This window comes from Bison bison, unplaced genomic scaffold (assembly GCF_000754665.1).
Source record: "Bison bison bison isolate TAMUID 2011002044 unplaced genomic scaffold, Bison_UMD1.0 scf7180017864032, whole genome shotgun sequence".
Lineage (NCBI taxonomy): Eukaryota > Metazoa > Chordata > Mammalia > Artiodactyla > Bovidae > Bison > Bison bison.
Window position 1 is genome coordinate 5,952,980 of NW_011494604.1, and position 23,004 is coordinate 5,975,983.

Sequence of the window (23,004 nt, forward strand, 5' to 3'; positions counted from 1 at the left end):
GCACTCTCGGCCGTTGCCCCTGACCTCGGACGTGGGGTAACTCCTCTTGGCCGCCGCCCTTTGGTCATGGGGTCCTCCCGGCTTCTGCTTCTGACCTTGGACGTGGGGTAGCTCATCTCGGCCGCCCTCTGTGCGCCGTCGCAGCCGCCCGCGCTCTGTGCCAGGAAGGCCCTTAGTTAGAGTTTAAAATGCTGCTTATAGTTTCAGCTAGGATATCACCAGGGCTTCCCAGGTGGAGCAAGTGGTAAAGAACCCACCTGCCAATGCAGGAGACACAAGAGACGTGGGTTCGATCCCTGGGTCAGAAAGATCCCCTGAAGGAGGGCACGGCAACCCACTCTAGTATTCTTGCCTGGAGAATTCCAGGGGCAGGGGAGCCTGGCAGGCTACAGTCCATAGGGACGCAAAGAGTCATACATGACTAAAGCGACCTAGCCTGCATGCGCGCAAGATATCACCAACCCCTGTAAAATGTGTGTGTGTGTATGTGTGTATGGAAGGTAGCAGTGGTTGGTGGAGCGTAGGTGGAGGTGAACAGAAGTTGAAGAACACCGAAGCACCTGTGTGTGTGTGTGTGTTACTAGGAATTTCCAGCTGCAGTCACTCTAAGGCAACACTTACCCTCTCAAGTAATGCTGAAATTTCACTTGCATTTCTTGTTAACTTACCTAAGCCTAGGTAAAGTAATATCTGAAAAATATGTATTTAAAAATGAATATTAAAAAAAGATTTAAATATGTAACCAGGTTTTATTTCTGTGTGCTAAAAGCTTTGAATATGATATACCTGGAACTCAGTATAATGGTATTTTATACAGTCGTCAGTGTAGTTTTTTTTTGTATGTGTAGTCATCTGAAAATAAAAGAATAGAACCGGCGGTTGAATGTGTGTAAAAAATATGTGAAAAGATGTCTTCTGTACTTACCTGGCAGAGCAATACCACGATTATGAGGGTAGTTTTCCCAAGGGGAGGCTTTTTCATCCCTCTCCTGCAATTTCCCCAAGTGTGGGAAACATGACTGCATAAATTTTGGTAGTGGGGGACTGCCATCACAACCTCTCTAAAAAGACAAAAAAAAAAGATGTCATCTAGTATTGCTTTAAGAAATCTATCCTCTTGGTATCGAGCAGTCAAATCAACTTTTGTTATGGTTTATTTAGAATTTAAAATTCCAGTAAACTAGATCTAATATAGAAGATGTCAGTGAAAAAAAAAAAATGAAAGTGAAATCAGTAATAAAAGTTAGATTTTTTTTGGTGATGTGTTGTTAATACTCAAAGAGAAGCATTTTTTTAAAAGGGGAAGATAATGTTTTTTGGTAAATGTTTAATGGTAAATGATAATGTTTTTTGGTAATGTTTAATGGTAAACATTTTACCAGATAATGTTTAATTTATTTCTTCTAGTTATAGTCAGGTAAGACTGCCTCCATGTTTTATTTTGTTTAAAGTTGAATCACTTTTGGTTGGATAACTTGTTTTAATGACATTACTATGGAAAGATTTTTAAGAATTGGGACCAATCATTTTTAATTGAAATGAGAGGTCATGATATTTAGAAGCATGTTTATTTGTTTAAACTGGATTATTTAATGAATATTCAGTTGAGTTCAGTTCAGTCGTGTCCACCAGGCTTATGCATCTTTTAATACCTTTCCCTAGTGTATGTCAGTGTCATACTGAATGTCCAAGAGTAGTAGATTATTAAATCTGATTAATGAATTAGATTTTAAATAGTGGTCAGTTATTGTTTTCCTTAAAGAGAGTAATGCTGTTTTTGCTTATTATGAATACTTAATCTTTTTTTTTTGCCCTTAAATGCTGACCCAAGGCTGCATTACAGGTAAAAAAAGGATAAGACCTAATCAAACTAAAAAGCAAGGAAAAGTATGTCTAATGTAATTATTTAGACTTTTTGGAATTGAAATCAATCAGTTGAAGAAACAGTGGTGCAGTGCACATTCATGTACATGCCTTTTGGATATGTGCACGAATTTCTGATAGATTTAGACCTAGGAATAAAATTGCTGGATCATAGCGTATGTGCATGTGTGTGTATATGTTCCATGTTAGTAGATAATGCTGTTATTTTTCAAAATGTTATACTGTTCCTGGTAAGCAGAACTGTGTGAGAGTTCCCATTGCTCCTTGCCACCTCATCATATTGCGAGAGTTTTCAATTTTTTGCCTATTTTGGTGGGTAGATATGGACATCTTGTGGTTTTAATTTATGCTTTAGTCACTAATGACCTTCTCTGATGTTTATTGGTCATTTGGATATCTTCCTTGTTAAATGTCTGTTAGTCTTTCTCCCATTTTTCCACCAGGTTGTCTAACTAACTGTTGATCGTATCCTCAAATATTCTAGACATTAGTCCCACTTTGGGGTATACACATTTTAAATTTTCACATAGTTTTAAAAATATCTTTTCTGTTAGGTGCCTTTTGTGTCCTTCCCAACCCAAGATCACAACAGTGTATCTCCTGTAAAATCTTGTGTTTGTGCATGCATGCTAGGTCACTTCAGTTGTGTCTGACTCTTTGAGACTCTATGGACTGTAACCTGCCAGGCTTCTGTCCATGGGAATCTCCAGGCAAGAATACTGCAGTGGGTTTTCATGCTCTCTTCACAATCCAGGGTTTGAGTCTGCGTCTTTGGCAGGAGGATTCTTCTTCCCACTAGCACCACCTGGGAAGCTTTGCTTTTTATATCTAGGCCTTTAATCAGTCTGTGATTGTGTGTGTGTGTGCGTAGTTTGAGGTAGAGATCCACTTTCCTTTTATTTTCCCATTGGTGGCTAAATGATTTGCTGCTGCTGCTGCTGCTGCTAAGTCACTTCAGTCGTGTCCGACTCCGTGAGACCCCATAGACGGCAGCCCACAAGGCTCCCCTGTCCCTGGGATTCTCCAGGCAAGAACACTGGAGTGGGTTGCCATTTCCTTCTTCAATGCATGAAAGTAAAAAGTGAAAGTGAAGTCGCTGAGTCTTGTCTGACTCTTAGCGACCCCATGGACTGTGGCCCACCAGGCTCCTCCATCCATGGGATTTTCCAGGCAAGAGTGCTGGAGTGGGGTGCCATTGCCTTCTCCAGCTAAATGATCTAGATTCAGTTATTAAAAAGTTTGTTTTTCCCCAACTACTCAGTGTTGTATACTCTTTTATGTAGGACATTTCCATACATGTGAGGTCTGTTTCAGACTCTATTCTGTTTCATTGGTCTTTTTGTCTTAATTATACCAATACCATGCTATCTTAATTATTTTAGCTTTACAACGTATCTTGATAATCTGACAAAGCAAAGCCTCCTACCTTCCCTTCTTAAAAAGTAAATTGCTAACGTTCTGTATTTCCATATAAATACAGCAGCTTTTCAGGTTTCATAAAAATAGCTTTGCATTGGATCTGTGAATGAATTTGGGGAAGAATTAATATCTTTATTTTAAATGTCTTCCAGTTCATGAGCCTTGAGTATTTCTCTGTTCATTCATTTTTTTAAACATCCTTCACAAAATTTCATCGTTTTCTTTATCTTTTGGTAGGTGTATTTCTAGATACTTGTATTGGAAATGTTATTGTAAATGTTATCCTTTAAAAATATATTTTCTCACTGTTTACTTTGGTTGTCTATTAGAATAAAATTTGATATTTGTGTGTTGATTTTTAAACCAGTAATAGTCTTTTTAAGCTCTCTTTACTACTACCACTAATATACCTTTGAATTCTTTTGGATGTGTACAGTCACATCGTCTGCAAATAATCCTTTCCTTTTGGTTTATCTTGCTGGCTAGGACTTTCAAAATAATCCTGAATCAAAGTGCTTATAGTGGTCCTTCTTGTCTTGCTTGCAATTTCAAAAGGGAAAATCTCATTTGAGTCCCTTCATTGTCTTGACTTATATTCCTTGGGCTCCGCACCAAAGCTTCAAGTTCTCCTGATAAGACAAGCTACTGATGTTACAAAGAAATCTTTGGAATGTTGCCAAACTCGATTATATCTATTGCTGATTTAATTTTGTCAGCATAATTAAATAAATTATAGCTCCAAATAAATTTTAAATGAAGGAATTAAAATTTCCCTGATTTTTTTCCCCCAAAGTAAAAGCAGAAAGAAATGTAGCAGTTCATTTACAGATTATTTCATTTGATTATTTTGGATGATCATGTCCTTCACGATTAAGTTTTGAGATATATCAACAGTGTTTGTGTGTAATTCTGAAATGTGCCTAGCTCCTTTTCCCATCATCATGGACTCTCAGATTTAGAAAGCTCTTAGGTGATTATCCGGAGAAGGCAATGGCACCCCACTCCAGTACTCTTGCCTGGAAAATCCCATGGACCAAGGAGCCTGGTGGGCTGCAGTCCATGGGGTCACTAAGAGTCGGACACGACTGAGTGACTTCACTTTCACTTTTCACCTTCATGCACTGGAGAAGGAAATGGCAACCCACTCCAGTGTTCTTGCATGGAGAATCCCAGGGACGGGGGAGCCTGGTGGGCTTCGGTCTATGGTGTCGCACAGAGTCAGACACGACTGAAGTGACTTAGCAGCAGCAGCAGTAGGTGATTATCACTCTGCTTCTCCTCCAGTGCAGAGCCCCTGCATTCCAACATTCTTGGCAGATGGTCATCCAGTCTCTACCAAAATCTTTCTCAAGATGGAAGTCTACTCCTCTCTAATAGTATAGCATTCTAATTTTGCTTATTGGTCCAGAAGTAATTTTGAAGTTTCAAAACTGATTTTTAGAGTTTTCAATTTGGAGATCACAATGATTTTTCAGTTTTGTTGAAATTACTTTGGAAAGTCACCAGGAAATATTTTAAATATAGAATTTCTGATTTTAAAATTTAGTGGCTCCTTGGAGGAAAACTGAAAGTTTGAATTGCATTCAAGTGAAAACTAGAATGGTTAGATGATTGAAGATGACTATGAGTGATTTTATAATCCTTATAAAAAAGTGAGCTAGGAATGCTTACTTCACACTGTGGTACTTCTTCTTTGCAAAAATAAACTTTTTGTATTTCTTTTTTTGAACCCCCAAATAGTGGAGTTATTGTTTCTACCAAAAACAGTATAACACTATAACAATATAAAACTACCATAATAGTAATATATTTAGAAAATAGCGGTAGATTTAACTAATCCCAAGTAGAAATACATATATTCCTTTAAAAAATTGTTAGCAGACACATCAATATTGGGATTAAATGAAAACATTAAATGAAAACAACACGCATAGAATATCATGTTGTTCCCTTTGTCTATTTTTATACATATTATTTTGTTCTTTTAATCACAGTGTGTACAATTTATTTATCCAGGTTATATAATTTATAAAATTTTTATATTTGCTTTTCTCTTTTAATGTGTATTCTGTATAATCGTTTGTGTTATTGCATAATAGTCCACTGAATTACAATATGTTAATATGTTGAAGCATTCTTCTGTTACTGAACATTTAGGTCTCCACTTAGGAATGTTGTTGATCTAACTATCCTAATACAATGCTTTTCTACTGTCTGAGCTGTTTCTCTAGGATAGATTTGTCTAGGGAAATCAGTAAAAACCATACAAACTTTTTAATGTGTTATTTTGTTTAGGATTTCTCCAATGATGATTCTAAGCTAGAATATAACGTAGATGCTGCAAATGGCATTGTTATGGAAGGTTATCTGTTCAAACGTGCCAGCAATGCCTTCAAAACTTGGAACAGGTAATATATTTCAAACACTGGTCTTGCTCTTTCCATATCCTCAGTTTTCTGACTTTCTCTATGGTTTAGTGACTCTTTCCTTCATAATTCTCTAAATTCACAGTCCCTAGTAACTTTTCTGAACTATGTGTATTGGAGATAAGTTGCCCCTCTAGGAATAAGGCCTTAAGAAGCAAGTGAAAAATAACACTAGCAAATCTAAATTCTAAAATTTAAGCAAAGTTTAAATTGGGAAGCAAGGAGAATTTTTATAATGCTTGGTTTGTAATGACTAGGTTACTACAATTAATAAGTTTTTAAATGTGAGCTTCCTCTGACATTTGTTATGAAATAGATCTGATTGCAAGTTATATATTGAGTATAATGGGTGAATAAGACAAGTGGGCTGTTTTTCCTTTTTTGGGTTCCTCCTTTATATGTGTGTTTATGTACATATTTACTTAATTTTGGCTTGTGAATCTTTAAGTGAGGTGATCCTGGTTTTTAGATCTGTTCAATAACTTTAACCAGGCTTTTTAGAATATGGGATGAGTTTTATATGTGAAGTGTATGTGGTAGCTGGTGCTCCTTTTTTGTTAACTTGATGCCTACTGAAAAATATTTTTTTCTAAACTGATTTTTAAAAATAAATGTTGATCAAGTAAATATCTTTAAAATGAATGTGTAAAATATTTTATTATATTTCTCATGTATTAATAAAGTGAAATCATTTCAGACATGAAGGCAAAAGGAAAGAGTGATTGTCTCGGGATCATCTTTCTGAATAGCAGTGATTAGTCTTTTATTCAAGGATAACTCCTTAGTGGAAAAAAAAGAATTATTTTGTAATACTTGAGAATAGTATCAGATTCTGGTTGATTGATTTAATTACTATTATATTATTGGTTGAATGTGTATATTTTATTTGCTACTTGAACAGGATATGAATTCACTTAATGATAGAGAAGATTGTTTTCTTTTTTAAAAAAGTGGACATTAGCAAAATAAATAGAATTTTCTTGGTAAGTTTAATTTGGTATACATTTTTATTAATTTAACTGAAAACCATTATGCTTGAATATTCAAAATACTGACACGGATTCTCAGTGCACTTATTTTGAGTTCTTGGTGATGAGGTTATATACAAAAAATATTTACTGATATTTTCAAATGTCATTTTAGTATCACTGTATCAATGTTATTTGTATCAATTTAGTGTCAATGTCATTGAGTATCTCTTTATCATTTGATATTGTCAGATGTTTAAATGGGACATGGTGTGTTGTATTTGAAGTAATTTTTCTTTACCTGAGAATGAATATAAATGGGAAAGAATGGTGATTGTATTTGATATTAAGTTTCTTTGAGTGATGTAGGACTTTAAAAGTAATGCATGAATATAGGAGGATCTACTCAGATGGCCTAATTAAGAAAGAAGGTTTTAACGATTGTAAAGTAAAAATGTAAAATTGAAATTTTGTTTTCTAAACTGTAAAAATTAAGCCAGTAATCTTTTAAGCCTTTCCTGGCAAATTTCCCTGGCCACAGTAGGAAATTAATAGAAGAAATAGTGTGATTGTCAAATTTTTTTAATAAAGAGTTTTCAACCAGTACAATTTCATGAGGTGTAATGTTAGAATTGAATTTTAACCTTCAGATTTCAAAACAACCTTCTTAAAATTTAACACAGTGAAAATACAATAAATCTATAAAAACCATACCATTGTGTTAAGAAGAAATTAAATGAACTTCCATGGAGTACTCTTAATCAGAAATGCTCACAGACTTCAAAATGAAGCACATTTTCCCACAAATTTCGTGGAAAATTACATTCCCATTTAGGACAACAGAAGAAAATTAATTGATTCAGGCATGTATCTTTTTGTTCTTATATGTTTCATGAATTTTATTAATTGGCATAGACATTAAACCATAATTAAAATTAAGTAGAGAATAGCTATTACATTCTCAATTGCAGATATGTTACCTATCATTTGCCAAGTAAGAATGATAATAACTTTGAAAATGAGGCCACCTTTTAAAGGAGATGCCATTTCTATATGGTAGGATAGCAGTTATTGATTAAAATCATAGATTGTAGTTAACACCCTGATATTTAGTAAAGAAGATGGAAGTGCAGGGACATGTTTGCTCATTCAAGGTCACATACTTGGTTTGTGACAAAATTGAGGCTCAGAACCTGGCGTTTTAGGAAACTTGCTATGAAAATTCCAAACAATCTGTATTTTCATAAGATAAGATACAGCTTTGGTAAAAACAACAACAAAAATAGTTTAAAAACTATTTTTAAAAACTTCCCTAATGCATTTGCATTATTAGGAATAAATTATAGATAGCAAGTTATTCATTTTCATATACCTTTAAAGACTATTTTGATGAAAACACTAATTAAAAGCAGACTTGTAAGTAATGTAGCATATAAACATATAAAACTCTTTTCAAAGACAGAAGTCAAAAACCTTTTAACAAAAGTCTTAAGTATTTTATAGGTTATAGGTGAATAACTATAAAAGGGAGAAGAAAGAGAAGTCTCTTAAATGTTACTTAGAATTCCCTTCTGCTTTTCAATTTTAAAAATTTGGAATGTATCTAAATTTTTTTTTGTATGAGGTTACCAAAAATCTAGTCTCAGGAAATATTTGCAGATATTTTCCTTTTACCTATATATGATCTCAGACTCTTTCCTACTTGTCTAGTTAGTTCTCTCTCCAGCTTAATTAAATATATTTTATTACCCTCTGAATAAAAGACTGTGTATTTGTGATATTTGTGCCTTAACTACAAAAACTCAGGAATTCAACTGTTCAAGCGTACAGATTTTTTTCTGCCCACTTTTTTTTTTTTAAAGATTGTTTGTGGATTAGTTTTAGGAAACATACTTTCTTGTAGTCACTCTGAGAGGTTTCAGTGTTGACAAATTTCCTATTGTCTATAGCTTTATGGAATAGAAGCACACATATTTCAGAGTCAGCTTTTAAAAAAGATCTTCCTGAGAGAAATGTGAATTTGACTAGGAATTTCCAGTTAGTTTTAAAACCTGATGCTGTATTTCATTAAATCTAAGTATATTTTGAAAGCATCATTCTATAATCTGAAATTTAACCAAAGAGATGGTATTGTTATGTGGTATGAATGAAATGGTGTAAGATGTGAAACATTTTATGTCTTATGTGAATTGTTGAGCTTGTTTCTGGTTGGTTTCAGATTTCTAATTTGTAGTGTCTCTTAAGATTTTTTAATGTCTGTAATATATATTTTTTGAAGATGTTATATCTATAAAATAGTCTTTTCAGGCCATCTTCTCAGTGTCGCAACTTCATTTCAAGCTCAAGTCAGAGCTAGATGGATTATTAATACCTATATTTCTCTTTTGCTTTTCATGATAAATTTAGAAAGTATGAAGGAACAATAAAAATAATTAAATATTAGCAGTATTTAGTACTGAACTGTTAAAACTAATAAGGAAGTGGAATAATTAACACTATGCTCAGTCTTTGTTAAACTGGAAAATGTAGCTAAAAGCATAAAGTGCATTCATTATACAGTATCTTAAAGCAAAGTATTCTGTTTCTAGTACAGATACAAGTAAGAAGTGTATACTTAGATTAAAGATAAACTCTACTTACATGTGGCCTTAGAGTGTCTGCTGTCATTTGATGAAAAGAGGGTGAGCCGGTGGGAGGAGCTTTTCATGTTGAAATGTTCTCATTTGTTTCAGGTTTATGTAGACATAGCTGTAGTGATTGTTTCCTTTAATTTTTTAAGATGAAGAAAGGTATTATTTGTATTTTAGAGCTAAAACCATAGAGGTAGATAACTCCCAATAATAGTAGAGTGTGCGACTATTCTCAAGAATCGTAGACTGTACAGAATTTTCTCTGCCATAATGCTTTGAAGAATATTTTGAATATTTGTAAAATATTAGCCTTTCAGATTCCTAAGAGTTGGAATTAGTTGTATAAATGCATATTTATATATATATAAAATATCAGCAAAATGCAACAGATATTTTTGATTCTTTTGTTAGGTTATGAGCTTAAGCTGGTTCCTTTAATTCTTGCTTTATTTTCATATCATGCTAGTCCTTTGCTTATTTTGCACATTTGCGTTTTCATTCTTTTACCACCTTTCCCTTATGTTTTAATCCTGCCCCATTTTTTCACATGACAGGAAAAAGCCCGATCATATCAGGTACCAAATGGCTTCCTTCCCCTCACCCCTGCCTTACTCCAACTTCCTCTTTGGCACGAGAAAGCTCGTAATTAACCTGCATTTCAGTTGGATTACTTGCAATGGATATAAAGTCTCTTTATGTTTTAAACTGAGAAGAAAATGTAAATATCTTATTTGAGGAACAGAATTATACCTTTTCATTGCTTACATCCTCAATTTGTTTTAATCTGGAAAGGAACATTTGATGTGTAAATAGTTGTCCAAAGAAGACATAACTTCAGTAATACAAGTACTACGAGTATGTATATATGAGTGTATGTGTACACACACACACGTAGGTATGTATATTTTAGGGGAAATGAGCTAGTAAATGCTTTTTAAATTTTTGAAATGGTAATTAGGTATTAGTCTCTTTGGTAATCACCTTATTAATTATGTTTAAAGGAAACATTGCCAATTCCTAGCTTTTTTGTTTGTTTTACCACTTTGGTCTTTTTCCTTGTGAAAATTAAATTGAATTTTAAATAAAGGAACATATATATATTCAAGCTTTCAATGTTATTAAATGTTCACTATTTGGCACCTATATGAATCTGCACATGAACCTATCATTTGTATGATTTTAGTGATAAAGCTTCTACTTTTAAAGATAAAGAGTGATAAAGATTTAAAAGTTTTGCTTTTACCCATGTTCTTGATTTTAAGTAAGTCCTGGGACTAGTGTTCAAAAATTATAAAAGATACTTGATTTATTTTTTGATGTATTCCCTCCCCAATTTTGTCATATAGAAGCTCTCATTGATATTTAAAAACTAATATTTGTTTATGAATGTATAATTTTGGTCTAAAATTTTTATTGAGGTGTCTCAATTTGAGATAGATATAAATTGGTGTCTTAGTTTTCTTAAAACCAAAAAAATTTCGCTTTTGAATACTTATATTTTGGCTTTTTGGTCAGTTTATGAATCTTGTAGAATATAGTATAGTTGTCAGCATAATGCTTTCCAACATATGTCTTTTTTATTATTTAATTACCTTTTAAAGTATCTTCAAATTGCAAGTGGCGTGAGCTTGAAATATTAAATATTTTTCCATATCCTGTAGATTGTGAATATTTTTCCCTTTATTGGAGGTCTTAATAATAACTAGAGTTATTCTATAGGAGCAAAGATTATATTTTATTTTGCTCACCTGATTAAAGTCTTGATCAATATAAATGAGTATAGTTAGCTTTTTTTTTTTAATGGTAGAGGAGGGGAGATAGTACCATAAGACATACTGAGTTTGGCAATTAAAATTTTTTTCTACCCGGGATAGTTGTGATTTTTTTCACTTAGGAAATATCAAATTAAGATGAATTCAAAGTGTCTTGAATTTATAATATAAACAAAAATTGGTGATGTGAGAAAGTTCCTCATAAGCAGATAAATGGCAGGGGAACTAAGTTTCAGAAATATAAATGATCTATAAAGTTAATAATCAAACAGAATCTAACATAAAAACCATAAGTTTTTATCTAGTATTTTGTTTTTATGTTTAGAGGCTATTATTCTAAGATTCAGCAGGTCAAAAGAAATTTACTTTCTGATGACCTCAGAAGCATGAAAAGTTTACCTGGATGTTTTTCCATTGTTCAGTGAAATTCTTCGTAGTTTTTCATCAAATTATATAGTATTACTATATATAAAACGTAAGAATTTTTATTAATATAGTTTATTTCAAATGATTTTTTAATTAATACTTTAATCAACATCAGAGATTGTTTCCATTGCATGTCATCCCATGTGGCAGGGCTGCACCATTTTGTTTGTTTGGAGGTATTTCCTTTAACATTTCTAACCAACCATGTGTCCCAGAACAAAGAGACCCAGAAGTTCTTCCTTTTCTAGCCCATCTCTTGATGATTTGCGTTTAGAGGCAACCTACTTGGTTTTTACCTAGATGCTTGTTTAACAGATCTGTATTTTAATGGTAAAGGTGAATGCCTTTTTAAATAGCAAGAAAACCTAACAATCTGTCTAGCTTAAAAATAGAAAAGCATCTAATCATTTTCTCAGCCTTGGAGAATTAACTTAAATTTTTTGAAATAGAAGTTCTAAACATGTCTAAATACAATTTTTAGTGCTTTGTATTAGTATCAATGAAAAGGTAGAATCTCTATCTGCTAATAGATTAATAACTAATGTTTACAATAGAAATCATCTCACATGTAACTAATTTTAAAATAATGACTCAAATATTGTTTTACCTTTCATGCTTGATGAGAATTTTTGCTTCCTTTTATGAATGGCTTTTGGCTGTGATTTTTTTTTTTTTTTTGAGTCTTCAGGTCTTTTATTGTTTTAATAAATTAGAATTAGTAAATATGCCATACACAGGTTAGTTTTTTCTTCTAAAGAAGATTGCAAGTAAAATGCCAATTAATTTACAGTAATGAGCAGAACAATATAAATAATTGGGTGACTCATTTTTAGTAATAACTTTGACTTTTCTGCTAAGAAGTATTTTATATGAAAGTAAGGCCAAGTGAATTGGCGACAATCTCCTATTTGATATCATTTCTAAAAGGATGTTTGCTTTACAGATCAAATGCTTGTTGAATGGGGTGCAGAAAGGTTGAAAACAAAGCACCATTTGTTTCAGTCTTTTATTGTATACAAATAAATAGTCTTATTTATAATATAAATTTATTTCTACTTTATAACAAGCAAATTATTTTGGGGGAAAGCTTTAGTTATTTTTGGGGATGCTCACAAAGCTAAATTTTTAATTTTTAAAAAATTATTATTGGTAATGGCACAAAGTATAACAACTTTTGTTAGGGTATAAATTTCTGACATAAAAATGAATAAAAAATATGGTAGTTTTATTTTCTTATTCTGTGGTTTTAAAATTGCCTGAAAATTTTAGTTTCAGTAATTATCTCATTGACATCAGTTTATATGAAGCAAAATAAAACAATGCTCTTCTAAAAACTTAATTACTATAAACTGATTTTCTAGTACTTTCTCAAATATTTTGTTTCTGACAACAACTGAAATAAATTATGTTTGTGAAAATGTAATCTGTTTTATATTTATTTAGACGCTGGTTTTCAATACAGAATAATCAGTTGGTTTACCAGAAAAAGTTTAAGGTAGGTGTTTTATTAAGTAATTAAGTGAAAACCCATTGAATCCTCCACTTCAGTTTTTATTGGTATAGCAAGTTCATAAATATGTATGTGTGCAAAATTATCATTTGTTTTATGTTTGGATATGTATAAAAGGACTCAGGAGTGGAAAGTATCAGTATTGTTCCCTGAATTCTTAATTCCTATCTTTGAGATGGATTGTTCTGTATTTCAGGATTACTACTTTTATTTCTTCACATGCTTCTTTGTCCATTTGTGAGACAGGAATTCCCTAATACTGTTTTGGTGCTAAAGGAAAGGTTGTGTTTAAGAAATATCACTTTAGGGCCAAAAGTGATAATAGAGAAGGGTTAACAATTACATTAAAATATAAGCTTGAATTAATTTAAATAGAAACTTCTAAATTTGTTAATATTATTTTTATGTTTTTGTTTTCTTGAGCCTGATTTTGAGTGAGGTATTTTCATTTAATGGAAAGGTATGATGAGATTATATGTGATTTGATAATGTTAAAGATAATTAGAGAAAAGAACTATTAGTTAATGATTTGATTTTTACCTAATTAACCTTTATGAATAATATGTTCAGCTGTAAATTTCAAATACCCACCTACTTTGCTCTTGAGATGACACAATGTGAGATTTTACTTGCTAGGTTCAATGGTAGCAGGTTTATTCCATACAAATTCTTTAACTATTCAGTTTATGTTTTTTTCTACCCAGATAAGCTTGGTTTTGAGTTTTTATTTTTATTAAGTACTAAAAAATGATTTTAAAAATTCTCATTTTCTTAGATATTTTAAGAAGCATGTATAAGCTTTTTATTTTTCTTTCAGTTATTAAAACTAGACTCATGAAAGGCTTCTTTTTTGGAGGAGAGTGGCTTTTATTATATGTGAGGGGATCAGGAGAAAAATCGATTTGAAAGAAAATGGAAGAAAATTAACAGGAAGCTAACATTTATTGAGCACCTGCTAATTAACTATGAAGTGTTGGACTAAGTTTATATGAACTATTTCATTGAATTCTTATATAGCAATTTTATGAGGCAGATAAAATTAACAGGACATAATTACCTTTGTACGGAATTAGTTATATCTATATTGATAACTCCTATTTCTGATCTAAAATAAGATAAATATAAACCTTTAAAATTAGACCATTTATTTCAAGTACTGTTTTTAGTATGTTTTCATAGGTAGTGACATTTAAAGCCTAGGTTGATAAATATGGGAGTTTGTTTCCTTGTTGTAGGATAACCCCACTGTGGTGGTGGAGGACCTCAGGCTCTGCACAGTGAAACACTGTGAGGACATAGAACGGCGATTCTGCTTTGAGGTGGTCTCTCCAACAAAGTGAGCGGTTCCAAAGAATTTGAGAGTTGTTTTTGTGTTTCTACAGCTTGTCTTAAAGAACTTTGCAGAATACAGAAAGATTTGTTACAGTTGTGACTGTAAGAGCTAAAGGGGAAAAAAGTGTTCTCAAATTAAATTTGAATTATGAATGATTACACACATATTAATGGTTACAACAAGTCAGATATTTATGTAACTTTTACGCAGTAGCATAGTCCTTAAATTCTGATGATTACTATGGCTATATGGAAACATTTTAACTGTCATGGTAATGAGCTGAAGTCATATATCAGGTAAATTTCTTTGATAACTTATTATTTCATATGTCTACCCAATGAAAAATATTAATGTTATTTTATGTGGCAAATTTAAAGTTTGTTTTTTTAGTACACAGAATAGGTGATTTGTTTTCAATAGATAATTTATTTCATTGACTTCTTGATTTCTTTATGAACATACAACCTAAATTTAGTGAAATAAAACCTTTCAACACAGTATTTTTTATTAGAAAATTATTATATAGCAAAGTTAATAAAAAATAAACCTTATTTTTTGGGTTAATTTAGTGTCTGAGAAAACAATGTTATTTCCTTTTAGAAGTTGTATGCTTCAGGCGGATTCTGAAAAGCTGCGCCAGGCATGGATTAAGGCTGTTCAGACCAGTATTGCTACTGCTTACAGAGAGAAGGGTGATGAATCAGAGGTTAGTAAACAGTACTGCAGTACAAAGTGATATTTTGCCAAAGTTTTTAATTTTAATTGCAACATTGCATGATTATAACATTCTTTTTTTATGGAGGATGATTTTTTTGTATTGAAATGGGTTTGATTTTTAAATTATACATTTAGTTTCTTGTTTATTTCTCTTGACTTTTCTTTTAATTCCAATATTTCAGTGTATGTTTAATCCAGTATTTGAATATGTGTCTCAGGTATTCTGATGCAAGTATTTTTCCTCAAATATTTTATTAATCTAATAAAACAGTGAATGTGAAAGGTAAACACTAAAACTGGGTGAAAAGCAAAAAAAAAGGAAAGCTCATATTTTTTAGTTGAAATCTCCCTGGAGAAGATAAGCTGAATATAGAGTCTGGCGTTGTAGTCTGGTGTTAGCTACCCAGTAAGTTTACAGACTCTTTTGAGCAAGGCCATGAGTGAGTCCTAAGAAATGAAAAATGTCTTTATTCTATCCTCACATTTTTAGTTTGGTTAAGTGTGGAATTTTTAGGTTGGTAGTGATTATTCTTAAGAATTTTAATGGCAGTGTTTTCTTGTTTCCAGAGTTGCTGTTGGAGTCTTTCTTGTCACCAATCTTTAATATTCCTCCTCTCCAATTTCTTTGTTTTCTTTTTCTGAAATTTTTGGACTGGTCTTATGATTTCTTTTTTGTGTGTATGTGTGTTTTTTTTTTTTTGGCTCTGCAATCTGGTAGATTTTACCAGTTAGTCTTCCAAACCTTCTATTGAATATTCCAGTTGTGCTAGTGCATATTTAGTTTTGAAGAGTTTCTTTTTGTTTACTGAATGTTTATATACATAAACCTGTTCTTTTTTCATGCATGCAGTATTAGATTTGTGTTTCTTAATTGTGACTGCACAGTATAATAATACAGGAAGTTTTAAAAAATCCCAGTGCTTAGGTACCACCCCAGAACAGTTGATTGGAGTTGGGGCCCAGGCATCAATATTTTTAAAAGCTTTCTACTAATAAGTGATTTCTCTGTTCAAGCAGTGTTGAGAACCATTTTATTAGGGGCTTTCCTTGGCTATCTTGTTATCTGTGCCTGGTTGCATTTGCTGTAAGAACATAGGACTTTGTTGACGGTGAGGTTCACTAAAGTGTGGACCATTTGTTGAGGAACAATTCGAGTTAGGATCTTTGGAATCTTTTCAGCTAAGATTCCCCAGAGAAGACTCACTGTTCTCCTGTGTAGAGGTAAAGGACTGGCTGGGAGTTAATTCCTGGGGAACCCAGCATTCAGTTATATATACGTTCATTTAATCCTGTGCTTACCTCCTTTTAGGTAAATGCCATCTAGTAACTTTCTGTTTTCTTTCTCAGTGAATGAACCTCTTGCCATTTGTATGTCTTTGTAGAGAACAGTTCACTAATGGCAGCATTTGGGAGGGGACCTCTGATCTAACTTTTTCTTAATAATTTCTCCTATTTTCATCCCCACTTCCAAGATTAACTGGTACAAATCCTTGAGCCTTTTGTCTTTTATGTGATGTAAATTGATGAACTCTTAGATTTTTCTTAAAATTTCCTTAGATTTTGCCTTGGTCTACTCTGTTACAATTCATCCAGCCACTTTGCAGCTCCCCGAATTTTGCTGCCCTTATTTTCTTTTCTGTTATCCATATTCTTATGGATAAATGTTTTTTGTTTTTTTAAATTAAAAAACCATGAGTTTCTTAAGTTCATTTCAGTTCAGTCACTTAGTCATGTCTGACTCTTTGCGACCCCATGAATAGCAGCGCGCCAGGCCTCCCTGTTCATGACCAACTCCCGGAGTCCACCCAAACCCAAGTCCATTGATTCGGTGATTTCTCCATCCAACCATCTTATCCTCTGTCATCCCCTTCTCCTCCTGCCCTCAATCTTTCCCAGCAACAGGGTCTTTCCAAAAGAGTCAGCTCTTTGCATCAGGTGCCAAAGTATTGGAGTTTCAGCTTTAGCATCAGTCCCTCCAATGAACACCTAGGACTGATCTCCTTTAGGATGGACTGGTTGGATCTCCTTGCAGTCCAAGGGACTCTCAAGAGTCTTCTCCAACACCACAGTTCAAAAGCATCAATTCTTTGGTGCTCAGCTTTCCTAATGGTCCAACTCTCACATCCATACATGACCACTGGAAAAACCATAGCCTTGACTAGACGGATCTTTGTTGGCAAAGTAATGTCTCTGCTTTTTAATATGCTGTCTGCTGCTGCTAAGTCGCTTCAGTTGTGTCCGACTCTGTGCAACCCCAGAGATGGCAGACCACCAAGCTCCCCCGTCCCTGTCATTCTCCAGGCAAGAACACTGGAGTGGGTTGCCATTTCCTTCTCCAATGCATGAAAGTGAAAGTGAAGTCGCTCAGTCGTGTCTGAATCCTAGCGACCCCATGGACTGCAGCCCACCAGGCTCCTCCGTCCATGGGATTTTCCAGGCAAGAGTACTGGAGTGGGTTGCCATTGCCTTCTCCAATATGCTGTCTGGGTTGGTCATAACTTTCCTTCCAAGGAGTAAGCGTCTTTTAATTTCATGGCTACAGTCACCATCTGCAGTGATTTTGGAGCCCCCAGAAGTAAGGTCTGCCACTGTTTCCCCTGTTTCCTCATCTATTTGCCATGAAGTGATTGGACCAGATGCCATGATCTTAGTTTTCTGAATATTGAGCTTTAAGCCAACTTTTTCACTCTCCACTTTCACTTTCATCAAGAGGGTTTTTAGTTCCTCTTCACTTCCTGCCATAAGGGTGGTGTCATCTGCATATCTGAGGTTATTGATATTTCTCCCTGCAGTCTTGATTCCAGCTTGTGCTTCTTCCAGCCCAGCGTTTCTCATGATGTACTCTGCATATAAGTTAAATAAGCAGGGTGACAATATACAGCCTTGACGTACTTCTTTTCCTATTTGGAACCAGTCTGTTGTTCCATGTCCAGTTCTATCTGTTGCTTCCTGACCTGCATATAGGTTTCTCAAGAGGCAGGTCAGGTGGTCTGGTCTTCCCATCTCTTGAAGAATTTTCCACAGTTTATGGTGATCCACAGAGTCAAAGGCTTTGGCCATAGTCAGTAAAGCAGAAATAGATGTTTTTCTGGAACTCTCTTGATTTTTTGATGAGACAGCAGATGTTGGCAATTTGATCTCTGGTGGTTCTTCTGCCTTTTCTAAAACCAGCTTGAACTTCTGGTTCACGTATTGCTGAAGCCTGGCTTGGAGAATTTTAAGCATTACTTTATAGTGTGTGAGATGAGTGCAGTTGTGCAGTAGTTTTAACATTCTTTGGCATTGCCTTTCTTTGGGATTGGAATGAAAACTGACCTTTTCCAGTCTTGTGGCCACTGCTGAGTTTTCCAGATTTGCTGGCATATAGAGTGCAGCACTTTCACAGCATCATCTTTCAGGATTTGAAATAGCTCCACTGGAATTCCATCACCTCTGCTAGCTTTGTTCGTAGTGATGCTTCCTAAGCATCACTTGACTTCACATTCCAGGATGTCTGGCTCTAGGTGAGTGATCACATCATCATGATTATCTGGGTCATGAAGTCCTTTTTTGTACAGTTCTTTTGTGTGTTCTTGCCACCTCTTCTTAATATCTTCTGCTTCCTTTAGGTCCCTACCGTTTCTGTCCTTTATTGAGCCCATCTTTGCATGAAATGTTCCTCTGGTATCTTTAATTTTCTTGAAGAGATCTCTAGTCTTTCCCATTCTGTTATTTTCCTCTATTTCTTTGCATTGACCACTGAGGAAGGCTGACAGAACATGGTCCACTGGAGAAGGGAATGGCAAACCACTTCAGTATTCTTGCCTTGAGAACCCCATGAACAGTATGAAAAGGCAAAAAGATAGGACACTGAAAGATGAACTCCCCAGGTCAGTAGGTGCCACTGGTGCCACTCCAATATGCTACTGGAGATCCATGGAGAAATAACTACAGAAAGAATGAAGGGATGGAGCCAAAGCTAAAACAACACCCAGTTGTGGATAGGACTGGTGATAGAAGCAAGGTCAGATGCTGTAAAGAGCAATATTGCATAGGAACCTAGAATGTTAGGTCCATGAATCAAGGCAAATTAGAAGTGGTCAAACAGGAGATGGCATGAGTGAACATCGACATTCTAGGAATCAGCGAACTAAAATGGACTGGAATGGGTGAATTTAACTCAGATGACCATTATATCTACTACTGCGGGCAGGAATCCCTTAGAAGAAATGGAGTAGCCATCATAGTCAACAAAAGAGTCTGAAATGCAGTACTTGGATGCAGTCTCAAAAATGACAGAATGATCTCTGTTCGTTTCCAAGGCAAACCATTCAGTATCGCTGTAATCCAAGTCTATGCCCCAACCAGTAATGCTGAAGAAGCTGAACAGTTCTCTGAAGGCCTACAAGACCTTCTAGAACTAACACCCCCAAAAGATGTCCTTTTCTTTATAGGGAACTGGAATGCAAAAGTAGGAATTCAAGAAACGAGTAACAGGCAAATTTGGCCTTGGAGTACAGAATGAAGCAGGCAAAGCCTAATAGAGTTTTGCCAAGAGAATGCACTGGTCATAGCAAACACCATCTTCTAACAAAACAAGAGAAGACTCTACACATGGACATCACCAGATGGTCAACACCGAAATCAGATTGATTATATTCTTTGCAGCCAAAGATGGAGAAGCTCTATATAGTCAGCAAAAATAAGACTGGGAGCTGACTGTGGCTCAGACCATGAAGTCCTTATTGCCAAATTCAGACTGAAATTGAAGAAAGTAGGGAAAACCACTAGACCATTCAGGTATGACCTAAATCAAATCCCTTATGACTATACAGATCTGATAGACAGAGTGTCTGATGAACTATGGACGGAGGTTCGTGACATTGTACAGGAGACAGGAATCAAGACCATCCCCAAGGAAAAGAAATTAAAAAAAGTGAAATGGCTGTCTGAGGAGGCCTTAGAAATAGCTGTGAAAAGAAGAGAAGTGAAAAGCAGAGGAGAAAAGGAAAGATATACCCACTTGAATGCAGAGTTCCAAAGAATAGCAAGGAGAGAGAAGAAAGCCTTCCTCAGTGATCAATGCAAAGAAATAGAGGAAAACAATAAAATGGGAAAGTTTCTAAAGTAGATTACAGGTATCATGTCATTCCACACTAAATAGTAATTTCTGAATATCGTCTGTAACTCACTTCAGATGTCTCCAGTTATCCTAAAAATGTCTTTTACAACCTGTTTTACAAAGTAGGATCTTTTTTGTGACTGGGCATAGCATCTAGTCCAGTGTTCCTTGTCTTTCAATCTAGAATAGTTCCTTTTTTTTTTTCCATGACAATGACTTGCTGAAAAGGTTAGACTTTCTGTTCCAGAATTCCTTGTCATAGACTACAACATAGGTGATGTGTATACTTCGTGTTACAATGAGAGAAATACAATATTGTTACCCAACCATTGCTAATGCTAAAATCTTCTTGGTGAAGATAAAGCAGACATGGTGGATTAGGGAGAGGCCAGTGTGATCCCTTCATTGTCATGGTGCATTTCCTTTCTTGTTCCCAGTCTATTAATACTTCATTGCTTTGTATAACAAATCTACTTTGTCTTACTTTAACCCTATAAAGTCTCGTCCCCATCAACCATTCATTTACTAGTTTTGTAGCTGAGTTTGTAATTGTATTGGGAATTGCGAAATGATGATTTTCTAATTCTTTTCCCATATCCATTTATTAACTTGCATTCTTATGTGAAATACAGGTTTTCTTTATCAGTGGAGCTATTTAGTTAGTTTAATAAGAGATGCTTAAATTTTTGCTTTTAATTACCACATTTGGTTGATTTATTAGCTACCTGAAGTGGGGACAGATAAATGTTATGGGGGATATCATTATAAACTCCCGGATTTTTAAAAACATAATGGGTCCCAATTAATTGTGGTAATTACTCTTTTTTCACATTCAAATTATCACACCTTTGTCCAATAAGGACTCATGTGATGCCTTGAAAAATTTCTCTAGTTTTTAGCGGAGTTGTGAGAAGGAACAAATTTAGATGTGTATCCAGATCATATTGATGAGGAAGCTCGTGGATTGCTGAAATGCCTGTGTTAGCAGAATTGTACACCAGGAATAGTAGGGATTACAGGAAAAATAGAGATAGGGCCAACCTAAAATCTACCTAAGTTTGTAACTTGAATAATTTTAGGAACTTTAAAATCTCAATAAAAATATTAGCACAGTTGAATTCCTAATAAATAAACACTATAGTATAGAGGACAGGTAGGGCTTACCTTTAAAAATTGGTGAAGATAGCTTAAAGGAAGGGTACAGAAGGGCTGAGGCTTTGGTGACATGTGCAGAACGCATAAATATCAGAGAGAATGGTGTAGTAAACACTTTCAAGTCATAGCACGTGGCCAAAATGAGTCAAGGAGAGTGAAGGGTGGGTGTCATTTGCAGTCCTGTATTCCTTGAGGTGTCCAGCCCAGGTTCTGTGTTACCGTACTTTGCTTTCAGCTTCTCTAATTTGGTGCAAAAGCATTAGAGGAATACTGAGAGTGAACCAGCGTGATTTGTGCATTGACATCCTTTTTCTGTGTAATTGCTTACAAGCTAATTCACATTATCAAATATGTTTTAGTAACATAGGTTTTATTTCTTTTTTTAAAATTTAAAGTAATCTGTAACTTACAGAGAGGTTCCAAGTAATGCAAATTATTTTTCCCCTGAACTATTTCAGAGTAAGCAGCTAACATATGGTATACCACCCATTATTAGTTTAGTGAGTTCTTCTCACAACTAGGACATTTCTCCTGTATAATCATAATCAAGAAATGAGCATTGGTACAGTACTACCATTTAATTCTCAAATGTCAAGTTTTAATAGTTGTCCCAGTAGTGTTCTTTACAGCAAAAAGATCTAGTCTAGAAGCACAGGTTTCTTTTAGTTGTCATGATTCTTCAGTTTCCTTCAGTTTTGGTAATAGTCCCTCAATTTTACTTGGACCTTCTTGACCTTGATTGTATCGAAGATTGCAACTTTTATAGAATATCCCCCATTGTTGAAATGTTTACTTACAAAGTTGTGCATTGTTGGTAGGAGTATTATATAAATTATGCTGTGTTCTTGTCACTGCATCTTCTCAGGTGGCCTGAGATTTTGATTTGTCCCATTTTTGGTGATGTTAACTTTGATCACTTGATTAAGGTAGTGCATGCTAGACATCTCTACTGAAAATACTGTCTTTGTAATAGTATTTTGTATGTATTGGGTGTATGTACTTTGAGACTATGTAAATATTCTTTCCTATTCAAACTTTAATTTTTAAATTTAATTATATGAGGATACAACCCTGTTTTAATCAATGTATTATGATTCATTACTATCATTATTTGTTTTGTTGCTCAGATTGACTCGTTTCTCTAGTGCAGCCCTGGATTCTGTATCCTTTTGACATTTCCCCAACAATCTTGAAGTTCTTCCCTACCTTCTAGCATGATGAGATGTCCTGAGTTCATCTTTTTGTACTTTCTCTGCACCAGCCTTGAAATCAGCAATTTCTTCAAAGTACACTAGTTCTTTTGGGTAGAGAACAGTTTTTAGAAAGCAAAATAAAGGAATATACATGTGTATATATTATTTTACATCTTTACCGCTTTATAAATCTATTTATATTAAAACCATTAGGGCACCTATTGTCATCTCCAGTCCTAATGTAATACAACAGGGTTTGTTCTAACTTTCTCCCTTTTCATATAAATAACTCCTTTCTCTGAAGTAAGAAATCTGACTTCCTTTATTGTTAGCAGCTTTGCTCATATGCTCAGTCCCCCTGCTGTGACCAGTATGCTTGCTCTGCTGCCATTTCCCACCTGCCAGACTAACACCTCACACCAGGTGGTGCTACCACTTGGTGGTTCCTCTCTGTCTTCAGGCTCTCGTTT

The 23,004-nt window shown here is 34.4% G+C and overlaps 1 protein-coding gene across 1 annotated transcript in view; it reads left to right on the top strand.

Annotated features, from left to right (window-relative positions):
- The window catches only part of ACAP2 (ArfGAP with coiled-coil, ankyrin repeat and PH domains 2), a 173,145-nt gene that overhangs the window by 130,001 nt on the left and 20,140 nt on the right, over positions 1-23,004 (top strand). The window contains exons 10-13 of the mRNA XM_010834416.1: positions 5,599-5,711; positions 12,969-13,020; positions 14,271-14,371; positions 14,969-15,074. Of these exons, the coding sequence (XP_010832718.1) occupies positions 5,599-5,711; positions 12,969-13,020; positions 14,271-14,371; positions 14,969-15,074 (372 nt within the window). The remainder of the gene's footprint in view (positions 1-5,598; positions 5,712-12,968; positions 13,021-14,270; positions 14,372-14,968; positions 15,075-23,004) is intronic.